The sequence below is a fragment of the Colletotrichum fructicola genome (assembly GCF_000319635.2).
Source record: "Colletotrichum fructicola Nara gc5 chromosome Unknown KSG_Nara_v1_contig04, whole genome shotgun sequence".
NCBI lineage: Eukaryota > Fungi > Ascomycota > Sordariomycetes > Glomerellales > Glomerellaceae > Colletotrichum > Colletotrichum fructicola.
Window position 1 is genome coordinate 3,895,477 of NW_027094054.1, and position 25,935 is coordinate 3,921,411.

The 25,935-nt window shown below is 53.6% G+C and overlaps 7 protein-coding genes across 7 annotated transcripts; 3 read left to right on the top strand and 4 right to left on the bottom strand.

The window, feature by feature from the left end:
- Positions 1 to 574: 574 nt before the first annotated feature.
- CGGC5_v007869 (Protein SERAC1) lies at positions 575 to 3,476 on the bottom strand (the record flags this gene model as incomplete). The annotated part of the gene is made up of 5 exons (XM_066151924.1): positions 575 to 578; positions 635 to 2,331; positions 2,384 to 2,633; positions 2,688 to 3,391; positions 3,474 to 3,476. The coding sequence occupies 5 exons, from the start codon at positions 3,474 to 3,476 to the stop codon at positions 575 to 577; spliced, it is 2,658 nt and encodes an 885-aa protein (XP_066008751.1).
- Positions 3,477 to 8,141: 4,665 nt separating this feature from the next.
- On the bottom strand, positions 8,142 to 9,720 carry for (Serine hydroxymethyltransferase, cytosolic; the record flags this gene model as incomplete). The annotated part of the gene is made up of 3 exons (XM_032020907.1): positions 8,142 to 9,132; positions 9,198 to 9,613; positions 9,673 to 9,720. The coding sequence occupies 3 exons, from the start codon at positions 9,718 to 9,720 to the stop codon at positions 8,142 to 8,144; spliced, it is 1,455 nt and encodes a 484-aa protein (XP_031882002.1).
- Positions 9,721 to 12,082: 2,362 nt separating this feature from the next.
- Positions 12,083 to 13,399, top strand: pep2 (Vacuolar protease A; the record flags this gene model as incomplete). Its single annotated transcript, XM_032020910.1, has 3 exons — positions 12,083 to 12,181; positions 12,243 to 12,396; positions 12,453 to 13,399. 3 exons carry the CDS (start codon positions 12,083 to 12,085, stop codon positions 13,397 to 13,399), a joined length of 1,200 nt encoding a protein of 399 aa, XP_031882096.1.
- Positions 13,400 to 14,381: 982 nt separating this feature from the next.
- Positions 14,382 to 17,168, top strand: CGGC5_v007872 (uncharacterized protein; the record flags this gene model as incomplete). Its single annotated transcript, XM_032020911.1, has 2 exons — positions 14,382 to 14,602; positions 14,696 to 17,168. The coding sequence occupies 2 exons, from the start codon at positions 14,382 to 14,384 to the stop codon at positions 17,166 to 17,168; spliced, it is 2,694 nt and encodes an 897-aa protein (XP_031882014.1).
- A 1,420-nt stretch (positions 17,169 to 18,588) lies between these two features.
- Positions 18,589 to 19,500, bottom strand: CGGC5_v007873 (uncharacterized protein; the record flags this gene model as incomplete). Its single annotated transcript, XM_032020912.1, has 2 exons — positions 18,589 to 19,278; positions 19,336 to 19,500. The coding sequence occupies 2 exons, from the start codon at positions 19,498 to 19,500 to the stop codon at positions 18,589 to 18,591; spliced, it is 855 nt and encodes a 284-aa protein (XP_031882016.1).
- A 1,357-nt stretch (positions 19,501 to 20,857) lies between these two features.
- On the bottom strand, positions 20,858 to 23,861 carry CGGC5_v007874 (uncharacterized protein; the record flags this gene model as incomplete). The annotated part of the gene is made up of 3 exons (XM_032020913.1): positions 20,858 to 20,923; positions 21,028 to 23,733; positions 23,781 to 23,861. The coding sequence occupies 3 exons, from the start codon at positions 23,859 to 23,861 to the stop codon at positions 20,858 to 20,860; spliced, it is 2,853 nt and encodes a 950-aa protein (XP_031882015.1).
- Positions 23,862 to 24,134: 273 nt separating this feature from the next.
- MRX10 (MIOREX complex component 10) lies at positions 24,135 to 25,370 on the top strand (the record flags this gene model as incomplete). The annotated part of the gene is made up of 1 exon (XM_032020914.1): positions 24,135 to 25,370. The coding sequence occupies one exon, from the start codon at positions 24,135 to 24,137 to the stop codon at positions 25,368 to 25,370; it is 1,236 nt and encodes a 411-aa protein (XP_031882011.1).
- Between the last annotated feature and the right edge of the window lie 565 nt (positions 25,371 to 25,935).

The following is a 25,935-nucleotide window of genomic DNA, read 5'->3' on the forward strand; positions in this document are numbered from 1 at the left end:
TCCGATACTAGTCCGAAGTTGATTTTCCTTCAATCTTCCGGAACGGGCCTGTGCAGGCAGCTCGACAGTCCGCAAGCTGTTGACCGACATAGTGTCGTAATTCACCCTTCGATCCAGAGTCCCTGCCCTGGATGGAGGACATGAGAAGGTAGGGGATGGCGGCAATTCGTCCTCAACTGCTGTCCCAGAGAGTGCCTGGGCGTAGCTTGTCCTCCCCAGCACTGGCCACGGTTTTGTGCCATTGCCAGTGCTGGAGCTTGGCCCTTTGTCTTGGATGTGGCCTCCACCACGGGGTGGGGGAGGCGATGCCTGTTTAATGTGCATAAGCTCAAGTTCGGCGTCACTTCTGGCGGAGATACGGGAATGACTTGGTGAACGGCCGCCTCTGACAGAACCTGGCGGAGATATGAGGCCGCATGCAGACTCTCGGCTAACACTAGTACGAGGATCCTTCACAGAAGTTTCTCTCCATGCACCTCCGCGGTCGTGGTATCGTCGCTGTTCCTGCTTCTTCACGGATCGATGCTTCCTAACGACTGTCCATTCAGGGTCGGCTGGATCGTCAAAAGACGCGTCAACTGTGTCTGGAGGGTATGGGACAACTGTTCGATTGTCGGAAAAGTCGTCGACGTACCGGGTCCCTGGACTGTAGGCCGGCGGCCGCGGTGTAGAAGATGCGTCGTCGCTGTCTGCTTGAGGCACGTACGGCATGGTCGCATCTGGCCCGCGACCGTCAGAGGCGTTCGACGTATTTGTGGATTCCGAAGATAGGCTGTTCGTACGCTCAAAGACTGAACAGTGATCTAGGACCTCCTTGCCGTCGACGATACCGGCCGAAATCGCCCTCTGTAAGCCATCTATCTCTTTCGGTAGCTTCGAGAGCTTGCTTTTCAGATTCTGTCTGAGTGATGCTAGCTCTGCAGCGACGTTTTTGGAAACGTCTTTAGATTTGTAGTGCCGATCCAAGTGTTCCATCAGCTTCCTCCCGTGTATAGCGTATCTTCTGTAGTCGTCAGGCAAACCAGTCGTTGGGTCCTTCTTCATCCGATCATCGGCTGCCTCAAAAGAGAGGCAGAAGATGCGGGCTGCTCGAGCAAGCCAGAATTCCAACTGCTTCTCTTCCGCAAGGAGCTGGATGAAAAACGCTTGGACGACGCTGTGGATTCGGAGGACATCTAGTGGCTCTGCCGCCGGATCGCTGCTGTGTTCAGAGGTTCGCGAGCTTGAAGACGGTATATCATCCATTTCGCTCCTCTCAATGAGTGCAAACCTGATGAGTGTGATGAAGGTCTTGTTCAAGCTGCGGGGCTTGCCGTTCGCATCTGTTCTGATTGGGGTGGCCCTGTCCAAAGCTTTCAGGCCAAGCGCGAGCATTTCTACCGGGACCAACTGGCTGAAGAAGCAGAGGATGTACATCAGATTCAGTGCGGATGTGTCTCCAAGAGTTTGAAGCTGATCTCGTATCGTCTTATACGCAGGCAGCATGCCGGGTCTGGGCTTGTCGCGGAAGGACTTGAGATACTTTGCAAGTGGCTCCCGAGTCGCATTCATCTGCTGGGCGGCAGCATGGATCATCAAGGGAAGGCGATCCATCAGCTGTACCAACTCTAAGGCACGTCTCAGGTCGTCGGATGTGTATGGCTGCCTCTTGCCCATCTCCTGGAGCAAGAGATCTCGAGCGGCTTGAGCAGGAAGGAGGCCAAGCTCCATGATGCTTGGGTTGTCCAGGAGATAGTTGCCTGGATCAGGCCGTTCCGTCGACGTCAGAATGAGGCTGGTGTTTTTACAGTCAGGAATAAAGTTGGTCACTTTGTCGTTGTCGAAGCGAATGCCGTCGAGGACTAGCAGCCAGCCGTTAAACTCGTTGAACCAATTTCGTACAATCTTCACCATCTTCTGGGGGTCGGATAGGTCGTCTTTCTTCTCTTGGCCGACCCTCTGCCTGATAGCTTCGGTTTTGGCAATCCGCCAGAAGCCTTCTTCCATGTCCTGCACCGTGGTCGATCTGATCCAATATATACCGCCGGGATAGTCGTCCTTGTGATCGAATACGTACTGCCGTGCCAGGTGTGACTTTCCTGCTCCGGGAATTCCTTGGATCAAAACAGCTGACGTGCCTTCTGATCTTCGTCTTGTGTCCATCAGCATCCGATGAAGATCTCTATGCTCCTCCTCACGTCCCTTGAAAAACGCGTTGGGACGAAAACGGTCAGGGTGGATGAAAGGCGGCCATGAAGACCGTAAATCGGGCTGAGATTCCTCCTGGGAGGGGAAGGCCGTGGTGCTGGGCGTATCTGAGGGCGAGATCAGTGGTGTCGAGTACGTTTCGCTCTGTCTCATGGATTAGCCATTTACTGCTATTCTAGGGCGGCAAAGCACTCACATATTCCCTCGTCCTCTCGGCAGCTTCTGTTTGAGCTCGCACCCATTTGTCGTCTCGCTCGACGATCCACCGAGTCTGGATGACTGATGGAGATTCCCTCACCCAGTCACGAATGGCAGTCGAGACGTTGCGGTAGCCGGGTGCATGTTGGTCGGGAAATTTGCACATGCCAGAGTGGGTGGCCTCGATGCCGTAGTATGTAACCCCCGGCAGCTGTGGTCCAGCCGAGCGTGCGTCGACAACTAACATCCTAGGGAAGAGTAAGAGTCTGCTTTCCACCAAAGACTTAAATTGGGTGACTCACTTTGTGCCTTTGACATCAGTCTTGTGGTTTTCGTGGACCATGTGGATCTTGAACCGTTGATATATGTCGAGAAAGTGGATGTTGATATTTTGCAAGGTTTCATTGTCCTTTTTCAGAGTCTTGAGAAGTACGGACTCACTGTCGAAGAGCTTCCGAGGGATGATGGCGTCGGACATGTTCTGGATCATCTGGCCCCATTTCGCCATATCAGAGCCCCCATGAGGGGTGCCGAGGAAGACGATTCCGTAGGTAGAGACGAATATGGCTCTATAGTCCTCATGATTTCTGTCCTTGACGTCGTTGGAGTATAACAGACAACGTTTGACGAGGAGACCGCCCAGACTATGTGCCACCCAGATGATGGCATTATTAGAACTACCCTCGCTCTTGCGGTAGAGGGTCAGGGTAGTGACGAGGCTTTGAGCATGTTGATAAATGAAGTTGTCACTGGCGCTGTAGTCGTTCTTGGTTGAGTATACGTCAGCGTTATAGCCGTATACTAGGATATTGGCCTGAAGGCCTCTAAGTGACATTGGGAGAAGATCTGCAGGCCAAAAAATGCTGTGGTTATGGTCGTCCTTGGCCGTCCACGTATTCTTTGGGTCGCCGTTCAGACCGTGGACCAAAACGACATCGACATTGGCTTCAGGATGCGTGTAGACGGCAGTGATCTCGAAGCGTGAAACGGTCTTCTGAATAGACCCCTGTGAAAGTGTATTAGGAAAGGGGGGTGGAACACAGATGCTGAGCCGAGATCGAAGATACTCGTCCGTAGAGGCAACTTACCATGCTTGCCTGCTCGGGCCCAGCAGCAGGGGACTCGACTTCCGCTGTATGCGCTACTGCAGCTTATTTGACGTCTATTCCGGTTGGCTTCTGGAGAGTATTTGGTGATGGACCATTCGACATCGACGGCTGAGGGGGAACCTTGCATGAACGTCGTCTTTATACGATCAGGGGCTCTCGCCCCAACCACTAAGTGTACCAAGCCTACAATACCTCACGGGAGGACGGGAACCAAGGCGAGGCGCGATGATGCGCGTCAGGCGGAGCCAATGATGCTCGCTGCCTGGTCTGCCTGTCTTGGAGCTCTATCGGGCCCCAGGCACTCTGGCGTCGTCACCTTCCCTCGTGTCGTCCGTCCTCGTCCTCGTCCTCGTCCCCGTCTTTGCCGTGTCCTCAGAGGTGTCCTCAGACACAGCAAGCAAGCTCAGGCGTGCGATGCTCAGGAAGGGGGGTGTAACACGCTGGGCGATCTGGTGACACAAGCATTGAATACCTTCCTAAATACAGGAGGGCGCGAGGTGTGTAAAAGAGAGAACAACGAATAAGAGCAGGATGTTTTGCTGGGTCGTGGTACGCAGTTGCAACAGAAGGCAGATGAGGCGCTGTTGCATTGTTAGTGGAGGGGAGTGGCCACTTGCTCTGGCACTTGCATCTGATGCGCCGCAGGTGCGCCCTTGCCGCACGCTACTGGCTTAATCTAAGTGCCCACCTGTAAGGGAAGGGAGGTAGGGTGTTTCCCCGTAGTGGCCCCCGCCTGCCCCCTAACTGCTGCTGTGCATCGCGCGCCACAGATTTTCATCAACCCTGCCCATGCAGCATCGTCCGTCCTCCCTCATTGGGCAACGTTGCGCGCATCCTCTGGAGTCCTCCTTTAGCCCGACTTGATTCATTCTTTCGTCACCTCCTCTGTTCAGAACGGAGCTGAAGCTCGTAATGAGGAAATGGAACATGCAGAGACGGCGCCAAAAGAAGAGCACGACACTAGCGCACTTGCCGTTCCGAAACATCAAACGGCGCCACCGATCTTGTCTTGCTTTTCCTGTCTTGCATTCTCTTTAGGTTCTGACCAGTGACTCTGTTCACCCGCCATGATCCTCGCTTCGTTTACACTATTTTGCCCTGCCGAGGCACCTGTCTACAGCCAGTTGACTTGCGGGCGCATTTGACCCTGTTCGAGACGAGATGACAGCTCAAATTATCACATCAGACGAACACGAGCGGAAGCATCAACCAGCCAGTCAGACATCGTCGTCCGAACCGGCGCGTAGAGTGTCAAAATCGAAAAAACCAATACGAAGAGGCTCTGCCGTAAATCGATTGCCAGCAAGAGCACCGCCTTGTTGCTTCGGTGAATATTCACGGTCGCAAGACCGATGACGTAACCAAATGTCACAGAACAACGCCTTTTTTTTATGTTTTCGTTTCTGGCGCCCAGGGCGAGGACAACTAGTTGACTCACGGTAGGAAATCGACAGAGTTTGTGGGAAGCCTCACTCGGGGCAAAATCGCTGGCATGTTCTCTTCTCCGAGCCCGAGTTGAGGGCGTGAGGTTTTTCAATGTTCAGACGACTGATCGGTGCACAATCCCGAAGCCTCATTCTTGGAAGAAGGTCTTCACCCAACACAAGGCGATGTTTCTCTGCAAGTCCATTGATCATCACTGTACGACACGAAGCGCGGAGGAGGCGCATGCAACACCAACCCCCTCCGGCACAGGCGGGGAATCCCGGCAGCTGCGACCCTGGCGTGCACTAAGGCAGGTTGAAGATCAACTTGAGTGTCTCGATGTGCCAATATGTAGGACAGAAAAAGCCTCCTTTGACAGCCCGACGACATCTCTAGGCCTAGCCTTCGCTTTCTCTATCGAGTGAGCCGGGCATAAACTCCTTCCCTCGCGAGGCTCTTCCGAGATCGCGCCGACGGAGACGCCAGCTGACCTCGATGTGTGGGTCCCATATCTTGCTATGAGTCCGTCACGCCGTCTTGACTCAGACCAGCGCCTACAAACCTTCAACGGCCACCAGAGAGCATGCGCGCTGCCTCTGGCAACATCGGAGGCTGAGATCTCTCAAACGCCTTTCGGGGGCTTTCCTGCAAAGTTGGGCAAACTAGCCGGAGGATAACCTTGTACTCCTGTAATCCTCATCACTGGCGCCCAATTAGTCGTCAGTGCTGGGATTTCGCCCTCCAGCATGTCTTTACTTATTCCTCGCTATCCCGGTGTAGCACTATTAACGGCGTGCTGGCAGTTATGATTGGCGGTCGCGGCCTCTCCCCAAATGTGTCACGCAATATTGCTGCTCTGACTTACAAGTTGTCTGTCAGAGCTTTTCCGGAAAAAAGCCACGAGGATACAGAGTTACATTTCTTCGGCAACAGAGAAATACATTGGTTACCTTCAGTGTCTGCCATCCTAATGCCCAACACAAGACCGAGAGGCAGTCTCGCCGTACATGAAGTTGTAGCGTATTCAAGCCTGGCCGAAAAGGTTGTCTGGCATCACTCCCTTCCTCCATCTTTTCTTACAACGTCTCTGTGGATCCCCTTAGCATGTAAAGCATATTGCCGACGAGTAAGCCGAAGTAATCGAGTGAACGCCAAGTGAACGCCATGGAGAGGCAGAAGCTGACGGCATACGTCTGACAAAAAAACGGCGGAGTTTTAACTTATAGAACTGCCAAAGCCGGAAAATATCATCCAGTCAGCAGTCTTTAGTCTCAAGTCACGTTGCAGGTGTGCGACCTCGCACACCCCCGGCCGAAGCTTGCCGATGTTGTCCTTCCCTCTGCGGGAAATATGTTATGTTGTGGCAAGTGACATTCGCAGAGTTTGACACGGGAAGACTTTCTCGGTACACGCAGCAGGATTCGAGTATTCTGGTGTCTCTACTCAATCTTTCATGATGCTGATGTTCATGTAACGTCGTGTTCATGTCTAGGATTACAAATGATAAAACCTTTTCATTTGCATTTCAGCCTAGACAACGAATGGTTCTTGGCCAAACAGTCCGATAACCCCTCCAGACCCCCTCCTTCAGTAGCAGATCTACCAGAGAACGAAAATCCATGAAAATGCTGCAAACATGGCGATTGAGATACCGACCATGTTCTTGTCACCAGCGGATGGGATGGGTGGCGCCAATTTCCAGCCAACTGCCTTCCACTGCTCCCGGCTAAAAACGGCCCAGTGAACGTCAATTCCCGGACTTACATACTTGTTCACAACACAATGCGTGAGCCCGTTACCACTGCTGCGGCCATCGATCTCGAACTCGTCTGCCACTCGACTCGCAATCTGCCAAATATCCTTATTGCCAATGTACCAGCCATACTGCCATGTGTGGACATCTTCGGTCCATGCAGGACGGACACCAAACATACAACTTCCGTAAGTAAGAATGGGAAAGATAGTTTGATTATCGCCATAGCCGTATACGGTTGTATAGTGTTTATCGCGTCGAATCTTTTCAGCAAGCTGACGGCAGTCTGATACTAGGGGCGACGTGGCGGTGGTACTGCTCGTGTAGGAGGATGCGCCACAGAGACTGGCCGACAGTCTTTCGCTGGTCTTCATATAAATTCCGTCGATGTCCGGATCGTTTGAATCGGTTTCGCTGAGTGTGACTGGAAGGGGAGCTTTACTGGGTCTAAGGTCCTGATGGGTCGTGTTCGAGCTGTTTGTGTTATTAGGAAAGGGGGGTAGGCAGTGGGATTGCGCCAAGGGGATCTCAGCGGCCAGCGCGAAGATGGAAAGAAGGAAGGTTATCTTGGCCGTCACCATTTTGGCTATTGTTGTCGTTGCAAGAACTGTGCTCGTTAGCTAAATGTGTATTGGATTCTTACTGGCAGCGACTGAATTGTAAAAGCAGCCGACGAAATGTCTGATGAAGGTTGCTGTAGGTATATCGTTGAGGGTGAGTGATAGAGGTAAGTAGGATAGAACTTACGGGTCGATGTGTTTGATGTTGTTGATGCTAATCGGAATATTCTACTGGTCTCAGAACATGCCACGAATATATTATACAATATCTATTACCAAAGCAATCTTTGTTCTAAGAACAGCCATATTGTATGCAAACTGCACCCGTTCGACGATGAGGGATTCCAGGAGCGTGAAGCAGACAATGCCTTGTTCTCAAAGGTAAGAAGAATACTATTGTGAGGTCACCAGCAAAGCGTTTCGCGCTATTTGAATTACGTCGTCTTTGATCACGGGCACAAAGTCATCTTTTATGAACGCCTCATCAAAGAGACGCCGAGTCACAGTGATATCGTAACATGGAGGAAAAAGCTGCAAGTCAATGAGTTGATGCCATTGATCCTTGGACTGCGTTGAAGCAGTCTCTACCTAAATAAAAGGCCGAAGTTGAGAACGCCGCACCAACTCCCGCCCATGGATTTTGTTTTACCCTCCCGGTATTTTGTTTTCCGCTTTAACAAAAGAGTTGAAACGCCTGAAGAAAATGCATCTAGTGTTGAAAACACCTTCCCTTTCATGAGCCATGTTAAATGTCATGCACGAGTCGCCCCGCGCTTGTTTTATCCCTTGTGAACCATGTCTGTTGAACTGGGCACGTATGCCCAATGTGGTATCAATCCAATCCTCCCTTGATCCGAGATGCCACTCCCTAGAATGAGCGGCGCAGCTCTACACGTCGCTGAGCATCGTTTAGATGCCAGCGTCGACACGCCAGCCCTCAACAGGGAGGGGGAAGCCAGAGCTCCAGGCGGCGATCTCCTTGCGGAGGTCGTTGATCTTAGCAACGTTGCCGCTGGCAACCTGGGCCTTGAAGTCCTTGAGCTTGTTGGCCTCCTTAGGGAGAGACGCCTGAACCTCCTTGCAGATCTTGATGGACTCATCGATGTAGGTACCGACGCGCTCGAAATCGGCCTCGCCAAAGCCACGAGAGGTCATGGCAGGAGTGCCGATACGGATACCGCAGGGGGTAAGGGCGGACTTGTCACCGGGAATGGAGTTCTTGTTGCAGGCAATATTGATCTGCTCAAGAACGGCCTCAACGCGAGCACCGTCAAGGCTGTGCTGACGGAGGTCGAGGAGGACCATGTGCGAGTCGGTGCCGTCGGCAACGAGCTTGTGGCCGAGGGCCTTGAACTTGTTCTCGAGAGCCTTGGCGTTGTCAACAACCTTTTGCTGGTAGGCCTTGAAGTCGGGGCTGGCAGCCTGCTTCAGGGCAACAGTGAGAGCAGTGATGGTGTGGTTGTGGGGACCGCCCTGGTGACCGGGGAAGACCGAGAAGTTGATGGGGTTCTCGAGGTCGTAGAGGGTCTCCTTGCCAGTCTTGGCGTCGACGGAGCGGACGCCCTTGCGGAAGAAGATCATTGCACCACGAGGGCCACGGAGGGACTTGTGGGTGGTGGTGGTGACGATATCAGCGTACTCGAAGGGGGACGGGATGACGCCGGCGGCAATGAGACCGGAGATGTGAGCCATGTCTACGACAAGGTAGGCACCAACGGAGTCGGCGATCTTGCGCATGCGACCGTAGTCGATCAGGCGGCAGTAGGCAGAGGTACCAGCAACGAGAACCTTGGGGCGGAAGAGGATGGCGTTCTTCTCGAGGGTGTCGTAGTCAATGATGCCGGTCTCGAGGTCGACTCGGTAGGGCATCGTCTCGAAGTAGGTGGAGACGGCAGAGATCCTGTAAGAGGCCTTTCGTTAGCATACTGGACTAGTATTTCAGAGACGGCGGGCGAAGTCACTCACTTGCGCTGGGGAGTCTGGTAGCCGTGGGACAAGTGGCCTCCATGGGGAAGGTCAAGACCCATGAGGCGGCCGTGAACGGGCATAATGGCCTGGTAGACCTGGAGGTTGGCGGGGGAGCCGGACAAGCACTGGACATTTACACCCCACTTGGCAGGGTCGAGGTTGAAGGCGTGGAGGGCACGCTTCTGGCAGAGGTTCTCGATCTGGTCAATGTGCTGGTTGCCGCCGTAGTATCTGGCGCCGGGGTAGCCCTCGGAGTACTTGTTGGACATGGGAGAGCCGAGAGCGTCGAAGACGGCACGGGAAGTGACGTTCTCAGAGGCAATGAGGATGATGGACTCGCGCTGGCGCTGAATCTCCTCCTTCATGATCTCGGCGACCTCAGGGTCGGAGTCGATCAGAGACTTCTCCAACATCTGGCAGTGAGTCAGAACCAACAGTCCTTGCGCGACGCGGCGGGGTAGAGCAGACTGACCTCCTTGTGGGAGACGGGGAGGGAGTAGGTAGAGCCATTGGCAGCCATTGTGACTTGTGGTGTGGCGGAATATGCTTGGGAAAGGTGAAGAGGAGACTGGTTCACGCAAGCAATGGCAGTGAAGAGGTTGTTGTAGAAAGGAAGAGAGGGAGAGGAAGAAACAGAGAAACCAGCAAGGTTGGGAAGGGAGGGTTAAAGCTTGAAAAAAATTTGGGAGAGCATCGGAGGAGCAAAATGTGAATGGCCGCATACTCGATGGAAGCGGTGGGGTATGGCGGGGTGTGATTGGCGGGGTCGAGTTGGCGACGCGGCGCAAGAAAAAGTTGTGCTTGCCCCCTCCAGCGGCCAGGGTCGCTGAAGACGCCTTTGGCGGCTTCTCAACGTGCCTGTTGAGTTGACGGGACACAGGACAGTAAGGTGAGTTCCAGCAGCGGGACAGAACAGCCGCTGGAGACGCTAAGGCAATAGCGCATATCCCTGAACTCGCCTTAGTGGCGGGGCAGCATGACTCCGATTCTGGAACAGTGCCGCGAGTCAACGAGAAACGAGGACCCATTTCGACCATTGAGCAACGAGGGGTTTCGTCCGTTTCGCTCTTACTTCTCGTGAGTCGTCTCACGATTGATCTCCCCAGCCACCGTGAATTGTCGGCTCAGCCGGATGCTCTGGTCAAGGCGTGGCAACGGAATGGCGAAAGCTTCGGTTGTGGCAAGCAGTTGTGACTCACTTGGTAGGAAAGACCTGCGTATAAGTCATCTCGAAGACCAGCCAATTTCTCTCTCGCAATGAATCGAATGAAGCGTCATGAGCGCTGGCGGGCCCCAAGAAAAAAGCACCAACATGAATCAATCATAGTTTGTCGAGACTGGATGAGTGTTGTTCCATGCTTACAGGTAATCTTTTCGCTGCACTCACCGAGGTCTAAAGCATGGAAGCGCGGTTACCACGTTCTTCGAAATCAGACCAGCCGGACTACAGCACTACTGACCTGAGACGATGATGCATGCGATGTCGGCGATGCGCAAGTCAGACGTTGACAAGCCGAAGAGCTCATTCCGGGCAGAGCCCTGATAGGCCCAACTCAGAGGGTCCTCTGCTCTACCTACCTTTGGTTGCTGCACAATAGCACCTAGCTACCTTACCAGTAATCGGCAGAAAAAGTCAATGCAACATAACCTCCTAGCCTCAATCTCTAATTTTCTATCGAGGCACGTATGGGCACAAAGTTGTGGCTGGCAGACAGACTGCCAACCTCCCACACTGTTTGGCATGCGAAGCGCTGCTGGCGCCATGATGATTCAAAGATGTCACAGTCCAGAATTGGTTGAGGCCTCTTGCTTGAATCCGGGTTTCTTGTATGCTGACTCATCCGGCCCTCCATCGCACCCACTTCAGGACCGAGCTCCGAGACATACGACCTGCAGCCGTGAAGCTGTTGGCCTCAGGTACCAAGGCGCCAATGGCGTTTTGCCATCGTCCGGCCAGGCACCATAGCTTCCACGCAACGCGAACAGGCTCATCCGGGTGTCCCAGCATTGTCGGTATCAGCTTTGGACAGGCAGGTACATAGCAGCTGGGCAGAGCAAGTAGGCCAGCAAAAGTACTGTGTGTTAGTTGGCCAGGTGTCTGGCTTCGAGCTGTGCCACCGCCTGCCCATCTTTGGCAAGCTCCGACCTAGGTATTGCTAGGTTAGGCACCTGCCTACCTGCGGGAGGTTGAGAACAGCTGAGGTGGGCAGAGCGAGTGGCATGCTGGGTAGGTAAGGTACAGAGTAGATAGGTACTCATCTCAATTCTTATCTCATCAATCCACCCCGTTGCGTGATATCAGCTTCCCCGGGTCTGCTTATTTGGATGCAATGCATGGAGATCGCTTTATCTTATCGAAGAAGGCAGATGCAGGTGACGCGAAACGGCGGCAGCCAAAGAGAATCTGCAGGGACACGCGATCAGACACGCAAGCTCCGTCCTGGGTGCCTCATAGGCCTGTGAAGGCCAAGTGTGAGTGTCACCGAGTGTGTGAGAGCTGGGAGGAGCTCTGTCTCGGGCGGTCGGGGTTGCGTGCCTTGGAGCTTCCGTTCCTGCTAGTTGCTGGGGGCTCCATAAAACCCCGGGTTTTGATAGGCAGGTGTGGCACGTCGCGCAGTGATAAGGTACCTTCGGGACGTCATTAGCGGAGGCAGGTTGGGCAGGTCACGCTTGACACTGGGACTCCCCCCATGCTACTTCAACCCAGTACGGTGCCTGCGTACTTAATAGGTACTTCATCCGCCCCAGCTTCCGCTTCTTTCCCCCCGTCAACACCTCATCATCCCCATCCCGTTCTAACCCATCACTCCCCCCAGCATCAGCATTCCCAAGACGCAGGCGCCAAAGCAACAAACGCTGGGTAATCGAGGTCTTCGATCACGATGAAGAGCACTCTCCTCACCGCGGCCGTCCTGTTGGGCGCCGCCCAGGCCGACGTCCACAAGTTGAAGCTCAAGAAGGTCCCCATCTCGGAGCAGTTGGTATGTCAACCCATCGTCGCGCATCTCCCCGAAACCCTCCGCTGACCTGACACTATTGTAGAACGCCGTTCCCATCGAGCACCAGGTCCGCTCACTCGGCCAGAAGTACATGGGCGCTCGCCCCCAGAACCACGCCGATGCCATGTTCAACCAGAAGCCCATCAAGAGCAACGGTGAACACCCGGTGCCTGTGAGCAACTTCATGAACGCTCAGTGTATGTCCCCTTGACGGAACCACCCTCGATCGTTGTGCCTAATGTATCTTCTGCAGACTTCTCTGAGATCTCCATCGGCACTCCCCCTCAGTCATTCAAGGTTGTCCTGGATACCGGCAGCTCCAACCTGTGGGTTCCTTCTCAGCAGTGTGGCAGCATCGCCTGCTACCTGCACTCCAAGTACGACTCGTCGTCTTCCTCCACCTACAAGTCCAACGGCTCCGAGTTCGAGATCCACTACGGCTCTGGCAGCTTGACCGGCTTCGTGTCCCAGGACGACGTTTCCATCGGCGACATCAAGATCAAGAAGCAGGACTTCGCTGAGGCCACCAGCGAGCCTGGTCTGGCCTTTGCCTTTGGCCGCTTCGACGGCATCCTCGGTCTTGGTTACGACACCATCTCCGTGAACAAGATCGTTCCTCCCTTTTACCAGATGGTCAACCAGAAGGCCATCGATGAGCCCGTCTTCGCCTTCTACCTCGGCGACACCAACGACGAGGGCGATGAGAGCGAGGCTGTCTTCGGAGGTGTTGATGACTCTCACTACGAGGGCAAGATCACCTACATCCCTCTCCGTCGCAAGGCTTACTGGGAGGTTGACCTCGACGCCATCACCCTTGGCGACGAGACTGCTGACCTCGAGGGCCATGGTGCCATCCTCGATACCGGAACTTCCCTGAACGTTCTCCCCTCTGCTCTTGCTGAGCTCCTCAACAAGGAGATTGGTGCCAAGAAGGGCTTTAACGGCCAATACTCGGTCGAGTGCGACAAGCGCGCCGAGCTCCCTGACATTACCTTCACCCTTGCTGGCTACAACTTCAGCATCTCCGCGTACGACTACATCTTGGAGGTCTCTGGCAGCTGTATTTCCACCTTCCAAGGCATGGACTTCCCCGAGCCGGTTGGCCCTCTCGTCATCCTTGGAGATGCCTTCCTGCGTCGCTGGTACTCTGTTTACGACCTCGGCAAGAACGCCGTTGGTCTGGCCAAGGCGAAGAAATAAACGCCTGCACACACAACACTTTTCTTATCAATTTGTCGGCAAATGGAGGGATTCGGGCGGTGGCTGTAATTTATCTACCTAGGTACTAGTCTGGACACCAGTGTGCGAATACCATTAGTTGCATCTTTGCGCGAATTCATATTATTGCCGTGATGTTTGTTTGCAACAGCTGACCACAGCTATGCATGATTTGGCGACGCAAAGGAACTTAGCGGGCACCTGGCGATCCCAGAAAGGGCACCCATGTCTGCCCATAATTCGGTGCTCCGTACAAGTACAAGAAGGGTCCGCTGTAGGATAAGGTGCCTTACGGGGACACTGGGCATCAAACCAAAGGAACAGATGTCGCCATGTGTAATCGAAACCTTGAGCTTAACGCTTGACGTGAAAGTCGACCCAGTCAGTCCCCAATCTACTTTGCGGTGAATGAAGCTCTAACCGTCCGAGGTACCTCTCCAGCCAAGGGACGCGCAGGCCAGGACGCATCTCTCCCTGCGGCATCTGGGGGTGTCCATCACGTGAAGCGACCCACTGTATCCGACTGAAGTGGGACTAGCGTCAATCTTAGTCTTTTTCGCAGCAGTGGCATCAAGACAACAGCCTTCTGAGTACAGCCTCCCAACATACGCTGCAGGAAATTGCTCCAGGAGCACTTGCAAGGCCAAAAAAAAATCGAGAAACGGCAACGTCGATGGACCTCCGTTCATCTCCGGTTCCTTTTGTTTGCCCTTGATTGTGTTCTTGGATGAAAAGATTCCCCCAAACACCTAGTCTCTCGACGCTTGACGAAAAAAAGGTTTTGGAGTTCCACCAACCGACCGACCGACCGACGAACCTCGCGCGTCGCGACAATCCCGCCCTCCACTGGGCGACCTGCCACCCCCGTCGTCCCGCGCAACATCGACCTAACGAGCTGCCAACGAGCCCTCGCATCGCGACGACAACCACCACTCACTAAGATTACGACTCACCAAGCTTCGCAATGGCGCAGCCGGATTCGGTCCAGGCGAACGGCATCCCTGGACCGGACCATGCTGAGTCCCCCCAGCCCCAGCCTGTCGTCCCTGTGAAGAGGAAGCGCGACGATGATGAGGAAGCCAATGGCGATGGAGCCGAAAAGATGGATGTCGATGGCGAAACCACCCAGGTCCCGCAGGAGAGCCAGAAAGATGCCATTCGCAACTACTTCACTGTCTTGACCAGGTAGGGCTGCACGCACATCCATGCGCCTTTTGCGGCGCGCCCATGACCTAACGTCGCCTCGAAAACCGTGTCGTACTAACGTATCCCCCCTAGTTTTGATGCAAAGCCCTCAATTCTGAAGCGTCCGCTTCCTGAAGCCGATGCAGAGCAGCCCGACGCGAAGCGCCAAAAGTCCGCCGACCACGCGAGCACCATCGCCGACAAGGTCTCCAACGACTCCTACAAACACTTGGACGAGCTGGCGTCCGACCTCGTTGATGCCGTAAAGGATCAGCTCAGAGAACTGCAATCGACCGGATCAGAAAAGGGCAAGGAGAAGACCGATGGCGCTGCCTTGGTACAAACCAAGAAGTTCCGAGAGAAGGCTATGGACCTTCTCCGCCGAGAGATATCGTACCCGCGTACAGCCGCGAATGCCCCTGACGTCAAGGCCGAAGTTGACCCTCTCTCGGGTTATGCGGTCTTGACAGTCTTTGGCCAGGCTCCCCATGCCAAGCAACTCTTCTCGAGTCTGCCCAAGAAGATTTCTGGTGCGGAGAACTCTGGCATCAAGGCATCTCCCTTGAACCTCCCTCCGGCTGTGTCGACATCCTATGTTGTCCCATCGCGATCAAGTGAGCGGACCGCCACACTCGGGGAATTGTTCTCATCTAGTCGTCCGCTGCCGTCGCTGCAACCTCCCAAGCAACCCAAGCAGATGGTTAAGGGCAATATTCTGGGCTTCTACCACCCTGAGCCAGCTGGCAAGTCCAAGTACTTCAACGATTCCTATTCGAGCAAGAAAGTGTCAGTCGGCTATTTCCTGGACTACACCAACGCGACCCCGTCGTCGAAGAGCAAGACAAGACAGCGTGAGCGTGCGCAGAGCTTGGCGGGCCGCAGACCATCGAGCACCGAAGTCGAAGTCAATGAAATGGAGTCACTATTCCGCAGTGCATTTTCCAGCTTTGCCCCATGCAGAGATGATTCCACGTCGGTCATACCTTCGACCCACGCCGGTCGCCTGCACTGGCAATTGACCGGCCAACGGAATTTCAACAAGCTTATTGAGTCTGAGCTGCGCGAGTTTGAAGATGAAGATGACATTGAGAAGCCAATTCAACAGGCGGCCGAGAAGGAAGTCGACGAAGAGTTTGTGAATGAGGCGATCGAGAAATGGGATGAGTGGCTTGTGGACCCCGCACTGCAAGACATGAATGACGTGGTGTCGAAGCCCAAGGAGAAAGATCCCGCCGACAAGGAGGTTGATGCTCTTCTCGACGATGTCACTGACATGATTGAGACTCTCCTCTCCTACCAGCGCATCCGCAATCTTACTCTGCTCCCATCGCAAAACCGCTATGCAGGTGACCCGGTCAATGGCGATCTGCTGTCTCATGGTGCTGTCTCAACTCCAACGGAGGAGGAGACTGCGACATACGAGACGCTCAAGGCCCAGTTGAGTCTCATCGTCAACAGTCTCCCCCCTTACGCTGTAGCCAAGCTCAACGGCGACCAGTTGGAGCAACTGCTCATCAGCACGAAGCTCGAGGTCCGAACAGACCAGTACAAGGGTGTCATGGAAGACGATGCGGCAACTCAAGCTCGTATGCGTCAACAGCAGAGTGTGGCTGCTGCGGCTCCTCAAAATCGGCCCGCCCCTCATCGCACGCCGAGCGCGTCGACCCCGTACAGCCAATACGGGGCGAACCAGTACGGCACCCCGTCCCGGACCCCTTCCGTTGCAACGACCAATTACTACCGTGCCGGTCAGCAGCCGCCGATGCCCCAGCAGCAAGTTCCTCGTCCAGGTGGCACTCCCCACCACATGCCTCCGCACCAGACGCCGCGCCCTGGCCAACCCGGTGGATATCGCCCAACAAACGGATACACCAACTACGCACAGCATGTCGGAAAGACACAAACACCCTATGGTCACCAGGGTGTTCAATACGGATCACAGCAGAGGCCCCCACAGTACCCTGGATATGCTGGAACACCAACGCATGGCACGCCTAACGCTCGTTTCCAGCAACCCTATCAGCAGCCGTACCAGCAGCAGCACCATCAGCCGCCTAGCACTCCGCAGCCAAATTACGGCGGCTACTATCCCAACGGAGGGAACAATATGCAACCGCGCATGTCACCGCAGGTGCCGGCCGGCCAGTATCAGTCTCCGACTCCGCACCAGCAGCAACGGCACTATGGGTCGACTCCTCAGCAGAACATGCCTGGCACGCCCATCAACCGTCAACAGTATCCGAACGGTAGCCACCAGTCGCAACACACACCAAATGCCGGCATGAATGCTATGACGGGTTACAATATGGCTGTTTACGAAGCCGACCGGAAGCGCATGGCGGCCGAACAAGCCAGGTTCAGGGCCGCGGCGCAGCAAACGAGCAATGCGTTTGGCAACAAGATGATTGCAGGCGGTCACGAGGCGCGCGTAGCTGCGGGCGAAACGCCCAAGCCACAAAGCCCCGTTGGCAGTGCTGGCAGAAACGGAACGCCTCCCATACCCCATAAAGTGACGCCTGTGCCCATACCCGTCATACCTCAACAGCAGCAGAGGAAACAGGTTTAGCAAGCCGGTCCGCTGCCAACAATATCGTTGTCGCGTCTCATGGCAGAACAACGTTCTGCAGCTCAAGCCTTACGGCCAAAGATTTCTTCCGTGCCCATTCCAACGCCTTACTCGCCCCTAAATGGGTATCGAGGAAACGCGGCGGGAGCTGTTTCAGGGCCCTAGGTCTTGGCGTTCAACCACTTTAGTTCTTCGGTGTCTGATTATTGAGGAAGCGATGTCCTTTCGGAGTTGGTGAGGGGGCTCTGTTTTGCAGGTGGCAACGAGGCGTTGCATCGAGTTTCCAGGGGGCGGCCCAATTGACGATGGACGGACAAACAAGGGATTCAGACTGTTGAGACGCTCAAATCGAGCCACTGCAAGTCTGACCTATTTACGGCGTTCTGGCCTTGTGTTATTAGAGAATTTCGATGGAGAGTTGCGATGCATAGATGACCGCCAGAGGGCGTCTTCGTGTTGGAATAACCAGTGCAGACAATTACGTTTTCGCTGGTCTGTGGAGGCCCGCTTTCCTCTCTTCTTTTACTTTTTCAGTCTTATCCACGGCGAGGAAGGGGGTGTGGATGGGGAAACGGTTCATGGTTCACGGAGGAAGGCGAGTCTTGGCTCAAGTGTATAGAGTTTGAAGGTAGCCTAAGTACTTGCATCCTAATCAGAAACAATGGCAGTCAAATCTTCTAGCTATTATCTTTGACACATGCTCTGGTATCATGTCTCTGTGTGGCGGTATCTTGCAAAGGACGTAAGCCTTTATCTATGTTGCCCTTTGTCAAAGTCGTCCGAACGCGTCACGCATGAACTTTTTGATTGCTTGCACGCTACCTGTTAGCGAACAAGCTGATTCAAGACAACGTTCGGCTGATGTTGACCGTTGAAGAAGGCGGCAGAAACGATGGGGGGCAAGCTGTCAACAGTTGCGCTAATACGGAGGTGGAAATAGCTGCAAGGTTTCGGCTTGTTGGGGCTGGCGGCAACGGCTCGTCGCAAGAAGTGCTACAGGCCAAATGGCTGAATCGAATAGCACGCTTCTAGCCTTGCATCAATGGGACAGTCGTTCGCGACCTGCGTGCTTGGCCTGCTTCGTTGAGTTGAGGTCACTGGCTGCGCCCTTGCGATCCTGCTTTTTTGTAAATAATCAAAAATGACGCCAAGAAAAACAGTGGTTACTAGTCGTACGAATCAGAGCCAATATCAAGACTGCAAACGTGATAACAGATGTCAAGACAAGAACGAGCAATAGAAGAGTAGTTTGCATTATCTAGGCAGTCTACTTCGCCATTTCTGAGGCCATCAGATCTAAGCCTGTTCACAAGAGATACCGGGGCTGTCCATCTTCCTCCGATTATTTCTTATTTATTATCCAGGGCCAGCCCAGCATCATTATTTCGCAACGTTCCCCGCTTGACAAATCATAACCAATCTACATCAGCCGGCGTCTCCTCACATTTCTTTCTTGCTCCAGGTCCGAATCATCATCATCCCGGCGACGACGGCGAGAACGGCGTTGCTCATCGTGCTCAACTGCCTGGTCCGCCTCGCCTTCTTCGATATTCTGTACAGCTTCAACAGGTCGTGCCATCTCCTGAAGCCTGTCAGCTGCTCTCCTCAGCCTCATCTCTGACTTTTCGAGGGCCTCCATGGTTGCGTCGAGAATGTCAGCAGCCAAGACGGGTTGCTTGAAGAGGACCCGGCGAAGATGCGTCCTGACGATTTTGAACCGCTTCATTTTATGAGCCACCATATGAGGGATTGATGCCAGGTGAAGGGTGAAGTAGGGGCTCGTTCCTAGGGTCGCATAAAGCTCATCGAGAACGGCAGGCAAGTCGACGTGAAAGAGAGCGTTGCGCACAGCGGCACAGAGCGCGGCTGCAGACTCTGAGAAGAGATCGATGATGTCGAATTGTTGGGCCATTCCGCAGATTCGGGTGGAGTAGAACAGAGAGTGCGGAGTGTTTTCCCACACTTCCTCCTCCCCATCTTCTGCCTGCGTCCCCGCAGCCTGGTATCGGACCTGGTACTCTCCGGAATACAAAAAGGCAAGGACGCCTTCGAAGATCTCCGGTTCCAGCGGCAAATCGACGACGTCGACCCCGAAGAGTTCATCACGAAGCTGTAGACTCAGTGTTAGTTTTGGATACGCGGTCAAAAGGTTCGGGAAATGACTTACAGTTGACGACTCGAGAACCAGCTTCTTGAGTTTCTGGCACTGGGAGAAGACAATTGAACGGTGAACCTTGAAGGTCTGCTTGTTCCCCTTTTTGCCAGTGCACACAAGGTGGATGTCAGCGTACATGCCGGTGTTGAGAAGAGAAGACAAGTCGAGGCGGCCCATCTTGATGCTGTATCGATGTGATGATAGTCTTGAGATAGAAAAGCTTGCAAGCAATTTCGAGGCGATGAATCTGCTCCTGGAGTTGAGTCGGTTTTCGAGTTGCCAGCAACTGATCGTATATTGATTGAATCCGCGTAGAAGATGGGAATCGATAATCTTGAGACACTAGGCTAGATGTAGGCTGCCAGCAACCTTGTTGAACGATGAAGGACAGAAATTTGTTGGAGAATCGAGAGTGAGAAAACAGAAAATAAGGGTGGAAGATCGCAGAGAAGAAAATGTGGATAGGTTGAGGGAGAGGTTACTGGGACGGTAGAAAGGAGAGTCGACGAGGTGAGATTTTGCTGAGGATAAAGAGAAGTTTCACAGGCTAGGGCCTTTCTCAAATTCACTCTGGTTCGAAACTTTTTGAACGGTTATGGGAGGCAAGTGCGATGGAAAATTGAAAAAGGAAAGAGGGCGACATTTGCAACTTTGGTCTTCCTTGAGAGGCATCTCTGAGGTAAACAATTTTGATATTTACGACGATAATGAACTATGATTGCTTGTAAGCAGAAGCTGGCGCTTTCTTTCTTTCGGTTTTGTTGTTGCCGTCGTCGGTCGTCGTCGTCGTCGTCCCAGTCAACAGACATAATGAAGCACCGCCATCCTTCACTTTGCCAACACATCCCACTTCACTTTCCAGGTTGTTAACACCCCAGGAGCTTAGAAAAGGCATCTGGCACCTTCGTATGGAGATGACTTTGCTCCTGACACTTTCAGAGCAGCAACATCTCACCGATCCACCTCTTCTTTCGTCCACTTATGACACTCATCCACTTCATTCATTCAACATCTCCGAAAGTCTGAAGCAACCCAGGACCTCTCTGAAAGCTCCATGATAAAGGACTCCGCAGCCCAACAAGATTGCTTTAATCTACTCTACACCCAGCAAGGATCCGATCTAATCTGGACTGTCAGGGTCGGACTTCAACTTGTCTCCAAGGCATCGTCTTTGGACAATGCGAAGCTCTGAAGAACGAGAGAGACAGTGTGATTTGCCCTCCAAGCTAATACCCAAAAACAGCTGCTAACCTCATGAAGAAAGGCGGCGAACTTTGCCTCTCCCGATCTGCCGCTGCCTTGGAAGCGGTATTGAGATTGATGCACTCCGGAAAATACGCACCCTTCGTCTCGCTGCGAGACCTCTACCCCAACTGCCCGGCACGAGTCAATCCGCCTGCCAAAGCTGGCCATTACAGAAACAATTTCGTCCGTGAATACGGTTCGATCGGCATGAGCATTACCGTCGAGGTCCTAGAGATAGCCGACCAGAATACATTCGTCTTGTTTGTGCTTAGCCCGCCCTTCGGCTTTTTTATGCCTCTCCTTTGTCTTCGATATCGCTACTGTCGTCGCCATTGTCGGCTTCCTTCATCATCACCTGGTCCATGTGTTGATTAGAATATTTGACATATTTTACGGGGTATCTATCCGGGTCTACGGTTCCGTCTTCCCTAATCCATTTACAGGTGATGATACACATACAGTGGCTTCCTCTTCCTCCAGCCTTTTGACCATATCAATCACTGCTTTCAAGTTTTGATGATCACCCCACTTATCGCTTGCGATATAATCCTCCACCTCCTCATCAGAAGACCAGTGCAGTGCCCCATTATGGGCCATCTCCTGGTGTATAGGCTTTACAACCTCATTGCCTAGCATGGGCTCGGCGAACGCCCGGAACGCTCGTACTGCCCTCTCCAGACGCTCCATATCGGCAAGTGACAGACCGCCTAACGCCGTCGTCACCGCGGGAAGCCACTCGTTGGTAACCCATTGAAGAAGCAATAGCATCTCCTCGTAGTCGCCGACAAAGGCTAGCGTGCGCATATAGTTGTTGATGTGAGACGCTGTGACGAGCCGGTTCACCTTTGGCTTGGCAATTGGACCAGTGGTCGAGAGTGCCCTCCATGCGCTCTTGAGCTTCCTCGTTGCGTCGCACATAATCTCGTATGGTGTATCAGCTGTATTGCAGCTTCTTTTTTGGAAGATGGGAGACAGAGCCGTCTTCCAACACTGGCGGTCTTTGCTGGAGACGAGTTTCGGTGCCTTGGCGGGAGTGCTGTGGAGACTATACAATGACAAGAAGTTTTGACTTTCGCGGTTATTCTCTCTGCGACTGTTCCTCAGAGGCAATAGCCCCGAGCATGCAGCCTTGAGCATCGTTCGAGCATACGAATGAAACATTAACATGCTCAAACCGCTGTGAGCCTCCGCCCTCTCCATGACCTCTGTAGCCAACAGAAGCACCTCTAAGCCGTTCGTTTTGGTCTTGACGGCACTGAGCATGATATTGGGTCGCGCAAGAGCAACTAATATCGACTCCCAGGGCGCTCTGCTGCTATTCTTTGTCGAGATCCATCCTTGCTGAGCGAGGCGGAACGCATACCGTATGCGGAGAAAGTGTTTCGGATATAACTTGGTCTGGCCTTGCGTGCGATTTGGCTGCAGTTTACAGAGCAATTCAATACACGCATGGAGAATGTCCAGAGGAGGCGTTCTCAGCAGAGATGGTGGAAGGTCCGTGAGAGTCTCCATGCATCGTCGGATATCCCTTTTGAAACCGCCGGATATACCGCTGTAATCGATGTAATCCATCGCATGGGGAATGGTTTCTGCTGTCCTAATGAGAAAAGCTAGTTTTTTGCCTTTGATGACAATGCCCATCTTGAACATCTCGTGCGTCAGAGCACGTATAGTGGGCGGGCGTACTCTAGCTTTTTCGAAATCGGTAAGGTTCCTGTCGTCAAACGGAGAAACTTCTCGGCCGTCACCTGGCAGGTTGTTGTGGTCCAGATCAGCTGGCTTGGCGGCGATCTTGACAATCAGCTCCCAGTACACTTGCCAGTTGGGTTCCATGTTGGCCTCTGGAGGGTTCTTGAATATAGCCCATGCCTCCTGTGAGTTCCGAGTGGTCCGAATAAGTGCTGCCCAAGCTGCTTGATCGTAGTGGATACGGCGAGGGTAATTGGCTCTGGTCTGGACGGTAGGCGAACCATCTGGGGCTCTGCCACCTAGGATATCGGTGACGTCGTCTACTGGTTGCTTGGCGTAGCCGGCTTCTTGCATCATCATGCCGGCCTTGACGACTCTGCTCAAATAGTCCTCAGCATTGGCCTTTTCTTCCATGCCATCTCGCAAGATTCGATAGGGAGGCCACGAGCTGGCAAGGGCACTGGCCGTGTCCCGTTCCGTGACGGTCTTTGGTAGCATGAGCAGGATTTGCCGGATTGCCCGGTAGCTCTGGCGCTCAATGATCAAAGGTCGTGGCAGGCCGGAAGACAGAGACAACAATGCTGTGATGGCTTTCCAGTTGCAAGTCGCGCGGTCGTATGGCTTTTCCGCTGCGGGTTCGGAGACAGCTTGTAAGGCGGCATTGAAAACGCGACACTGCATATTGTAGGTCTTATCTTGGCGCATCTGCCTTGTGCGTGATTTTGTCAATGGAAGACCACTGATGTAGAATACTGCTAGATTAGCTATTTCAGGTAGAATGTCGGGCTGGAGCCTGGCCGCGTGATAGCCTAGCTTCTGAAGCAAGATGCAGAACAGGGCAAAATGCATTCCCAGCTCGTGAGAGTCTGGTGCGCCAGGGCTTTCCTGCTGTTTGCCGGAGTACCATTCTTTGCAATACTCTAAAAGCCCCCAGAGGGACTCTCGATCTGAGAAATACGGCCTACTGCTGAGTAGGTAGAAAAGAACAAACAGCGGTTTGTGATGCTCCTTGCTCAGAAAGTCTCGTACTCTCTCGTCCGCATCTTCGACAACGAGTATTTTTGTCCAGTGGGTGACTTCTTCAACGATATACCCCCTACGTTCCAAGAGCTTGGGCATAGCCTCCCAGTCGGGGCTGTACAAGCGGGCATGGATGCGCGGGTCAAGTTTGGGAATTTTTCGCAGGAGTAGCTGGGCCGTGATGACGCTGAGCGAAGATTGCCTTAAAGAGGCCAGAAGGAGAAGGTCGGCTAGTTGTGCATCGGACAGGGCTTGATTCGGGTTACGGTACAGTTCGAGGGCGCCGGCGAGGAGCAGTTCTTGGGAAAATGAGCGCTCGCCGGCAACGATGGGCTTGTAGACCGACTCTAATGAGCGTTGTTGGTGATCGTCTTGTTGTATTATGCGCTCAAGTTGCGGAGCTTGGCTGACGGCGGCGGTCTGGGTGGATCGGATGTCATGGCATCGGCAGAGGTGCTGAGTCTTGTTAGCTATGGCAGGGGAAGCTTCTTGGGAACACCCACAGCTCGCCAGGTAAGAACCGATGACCATCGGCCCTTGGTCAGGACAAAAGGGTATGATCTGGAGATGGGAGGCAGCCGCATTGCCCCATCTTCGCTGACAGGCTTGAGAAATCCCACGATTGAGATGCAGTGAGCCTGGCTGGTTGGCAAGTAGGTCGCAAGAGGTTGTTAATGCCGATATGTCGCTGCGTCGCCGCCGGACGAACTTTTGTGATCACGTGCTGATAAGATAACCACCCGCATCGGCAGTTAACGGCAGCTCTGACTTTGAGGACTGTCTTCGCCCAAGCCACGACCGATCATTGTGTGTCTTGGGTGTCGAAAGGCCCATTCAATGGCGTCAAAAGTTTCAAGATGCGGCCATGCCATCTCACCATAGCGTCGTACCTCAACCGTGGCTTCCACACCGCGCGTTTCACGCCCCGCCCGCAGCGATACTTCCACCTAACGACTCCAACAAGCCAACCTCGAAAGCGTAACTTTTTTACTTCCAACGTCTACCTTTCCCAGAGCACTGGCGAACCGTCTCCGAGGCAGTCGAAACCTGAAAATGGAGAATCATTACTGCCCACGCCTCCGAAGCGCAAAGGCGTTCGTTCTGCCGGCGCAAAGAACTCTCTACGTCGGGTGGCCATTATCGCTCAACGGCCAGCGCAACGCAGTGGTGGCGCCCTACCTGGAGAGTCCGTCGATGCATCTGCCTCGACCCTGATCAGCGCCGTCTGCGTTTCCGAGTCTTTCGATATGGGGTTGGTGCTAGATACATTACGGGCGCATGGTTTCGATATCGACCCAGACCAGAGCGGATTCGAGGCAAGTGAGGTTGTACATGCCCGCGGTGTAAATGGAGGCGACATCTTTGTATTCCCTTCTGGAACGATCGTGACCTGGGCGCTGCCTCCTGATGTCGTCACTAAACAATTGCTCGGCGCGGCGGAAACGCCTTTGAAGCCGGCTCTGCGGGAGGTCGAGGACCTGGAGTATGTTGCCGACTCGTCGAGGGAAACGAGCGGCATGAAGGGTGACATTGTGGTACTTGGGACGAAGCTTGAAGAGAGGGATGGCGATAGACTGGACACGACGCTGGCCAAGATTGCCTTCTCTTCGGGGTTAGCGAGGAGCACCAAGTTGGCCGTTCTCGAAACAGCCTTGACGGCGTACTTTGAGAGTACCAGGAAAATACCGTCGCTGCTGTCAAAGGGCTCTGGGCTACCCCTTGGTAGGAAGTTTATCTTGCAGAAGACGGGCGAGTTGTTGAGTCTGCGCGCGCGGCTCAACCACTACTCGGAGCTGACGGACTCCCTCCCGGACATTTTCTGGGACAGCCGTGCCGAACTAGGTCTAGAAGGGTACTACGAGCAGGTCGGACGAGCGCTTGACGTAAACGTGCGGATTCGAACGTTGAACCAGAAGATGGACTATGCGCAGGAGATTGCGAGCGTGCTACGAGAGATGTCCAGTGAGCAGCACAGCACAAGACTGGAGTGGATCATCATCATCCTCATTACTGTCGAAGTCGTCTTTGAGCTGAGGCGGATTGTGTTGGAGTGGAAGGAGGAGGAGGCACTAGAGAACGCCGGGAAGAAATGAGGAAGGAGTTATGAACCAAAGATACCCAACTCAATCGATTTTCATCTGAACTCATATGCCAATCTCTATTTCTATAAAAAATATGTTGCACGGTCGGACATCGATCACAACCGCCAACAACCTTGACTTTGCATCACCACCTCAGCTCTAGACCTGCGCCTTACCCACCTCAGGCCAGCCCAGCTGGTAAAGTTACAGCAGCATACCTTAGCGGGTGAGCAGCCGCCAGGGTCGTGGTACCCGCGACCGCCATGCACGAACCCGCACCTCCATGCCTTATCTTATTGGCCAATCCTGCTGCAGGAACGCTGCGAAAACTCCACAGTAGGTTTGCGCTTGCCCAATCTGTCAATCGCAAAGCGGGATTGGCCGCCTTCAGTGTCTCCGCAAATTCTTCAATATCAACACAGGCAGTCTACGAATACCAAAAAAAAAAAAAAAAAAAAAAAAAAAAAAAAAAAAGGAAGCACATTGACTTCGACAGGTCAAGTTGCTGTGCAACAATTGGGCTTCAGCTTTTTATCTTTTTATTTTTCCGGGCCACCACACTTGTGCAAGGTATCTG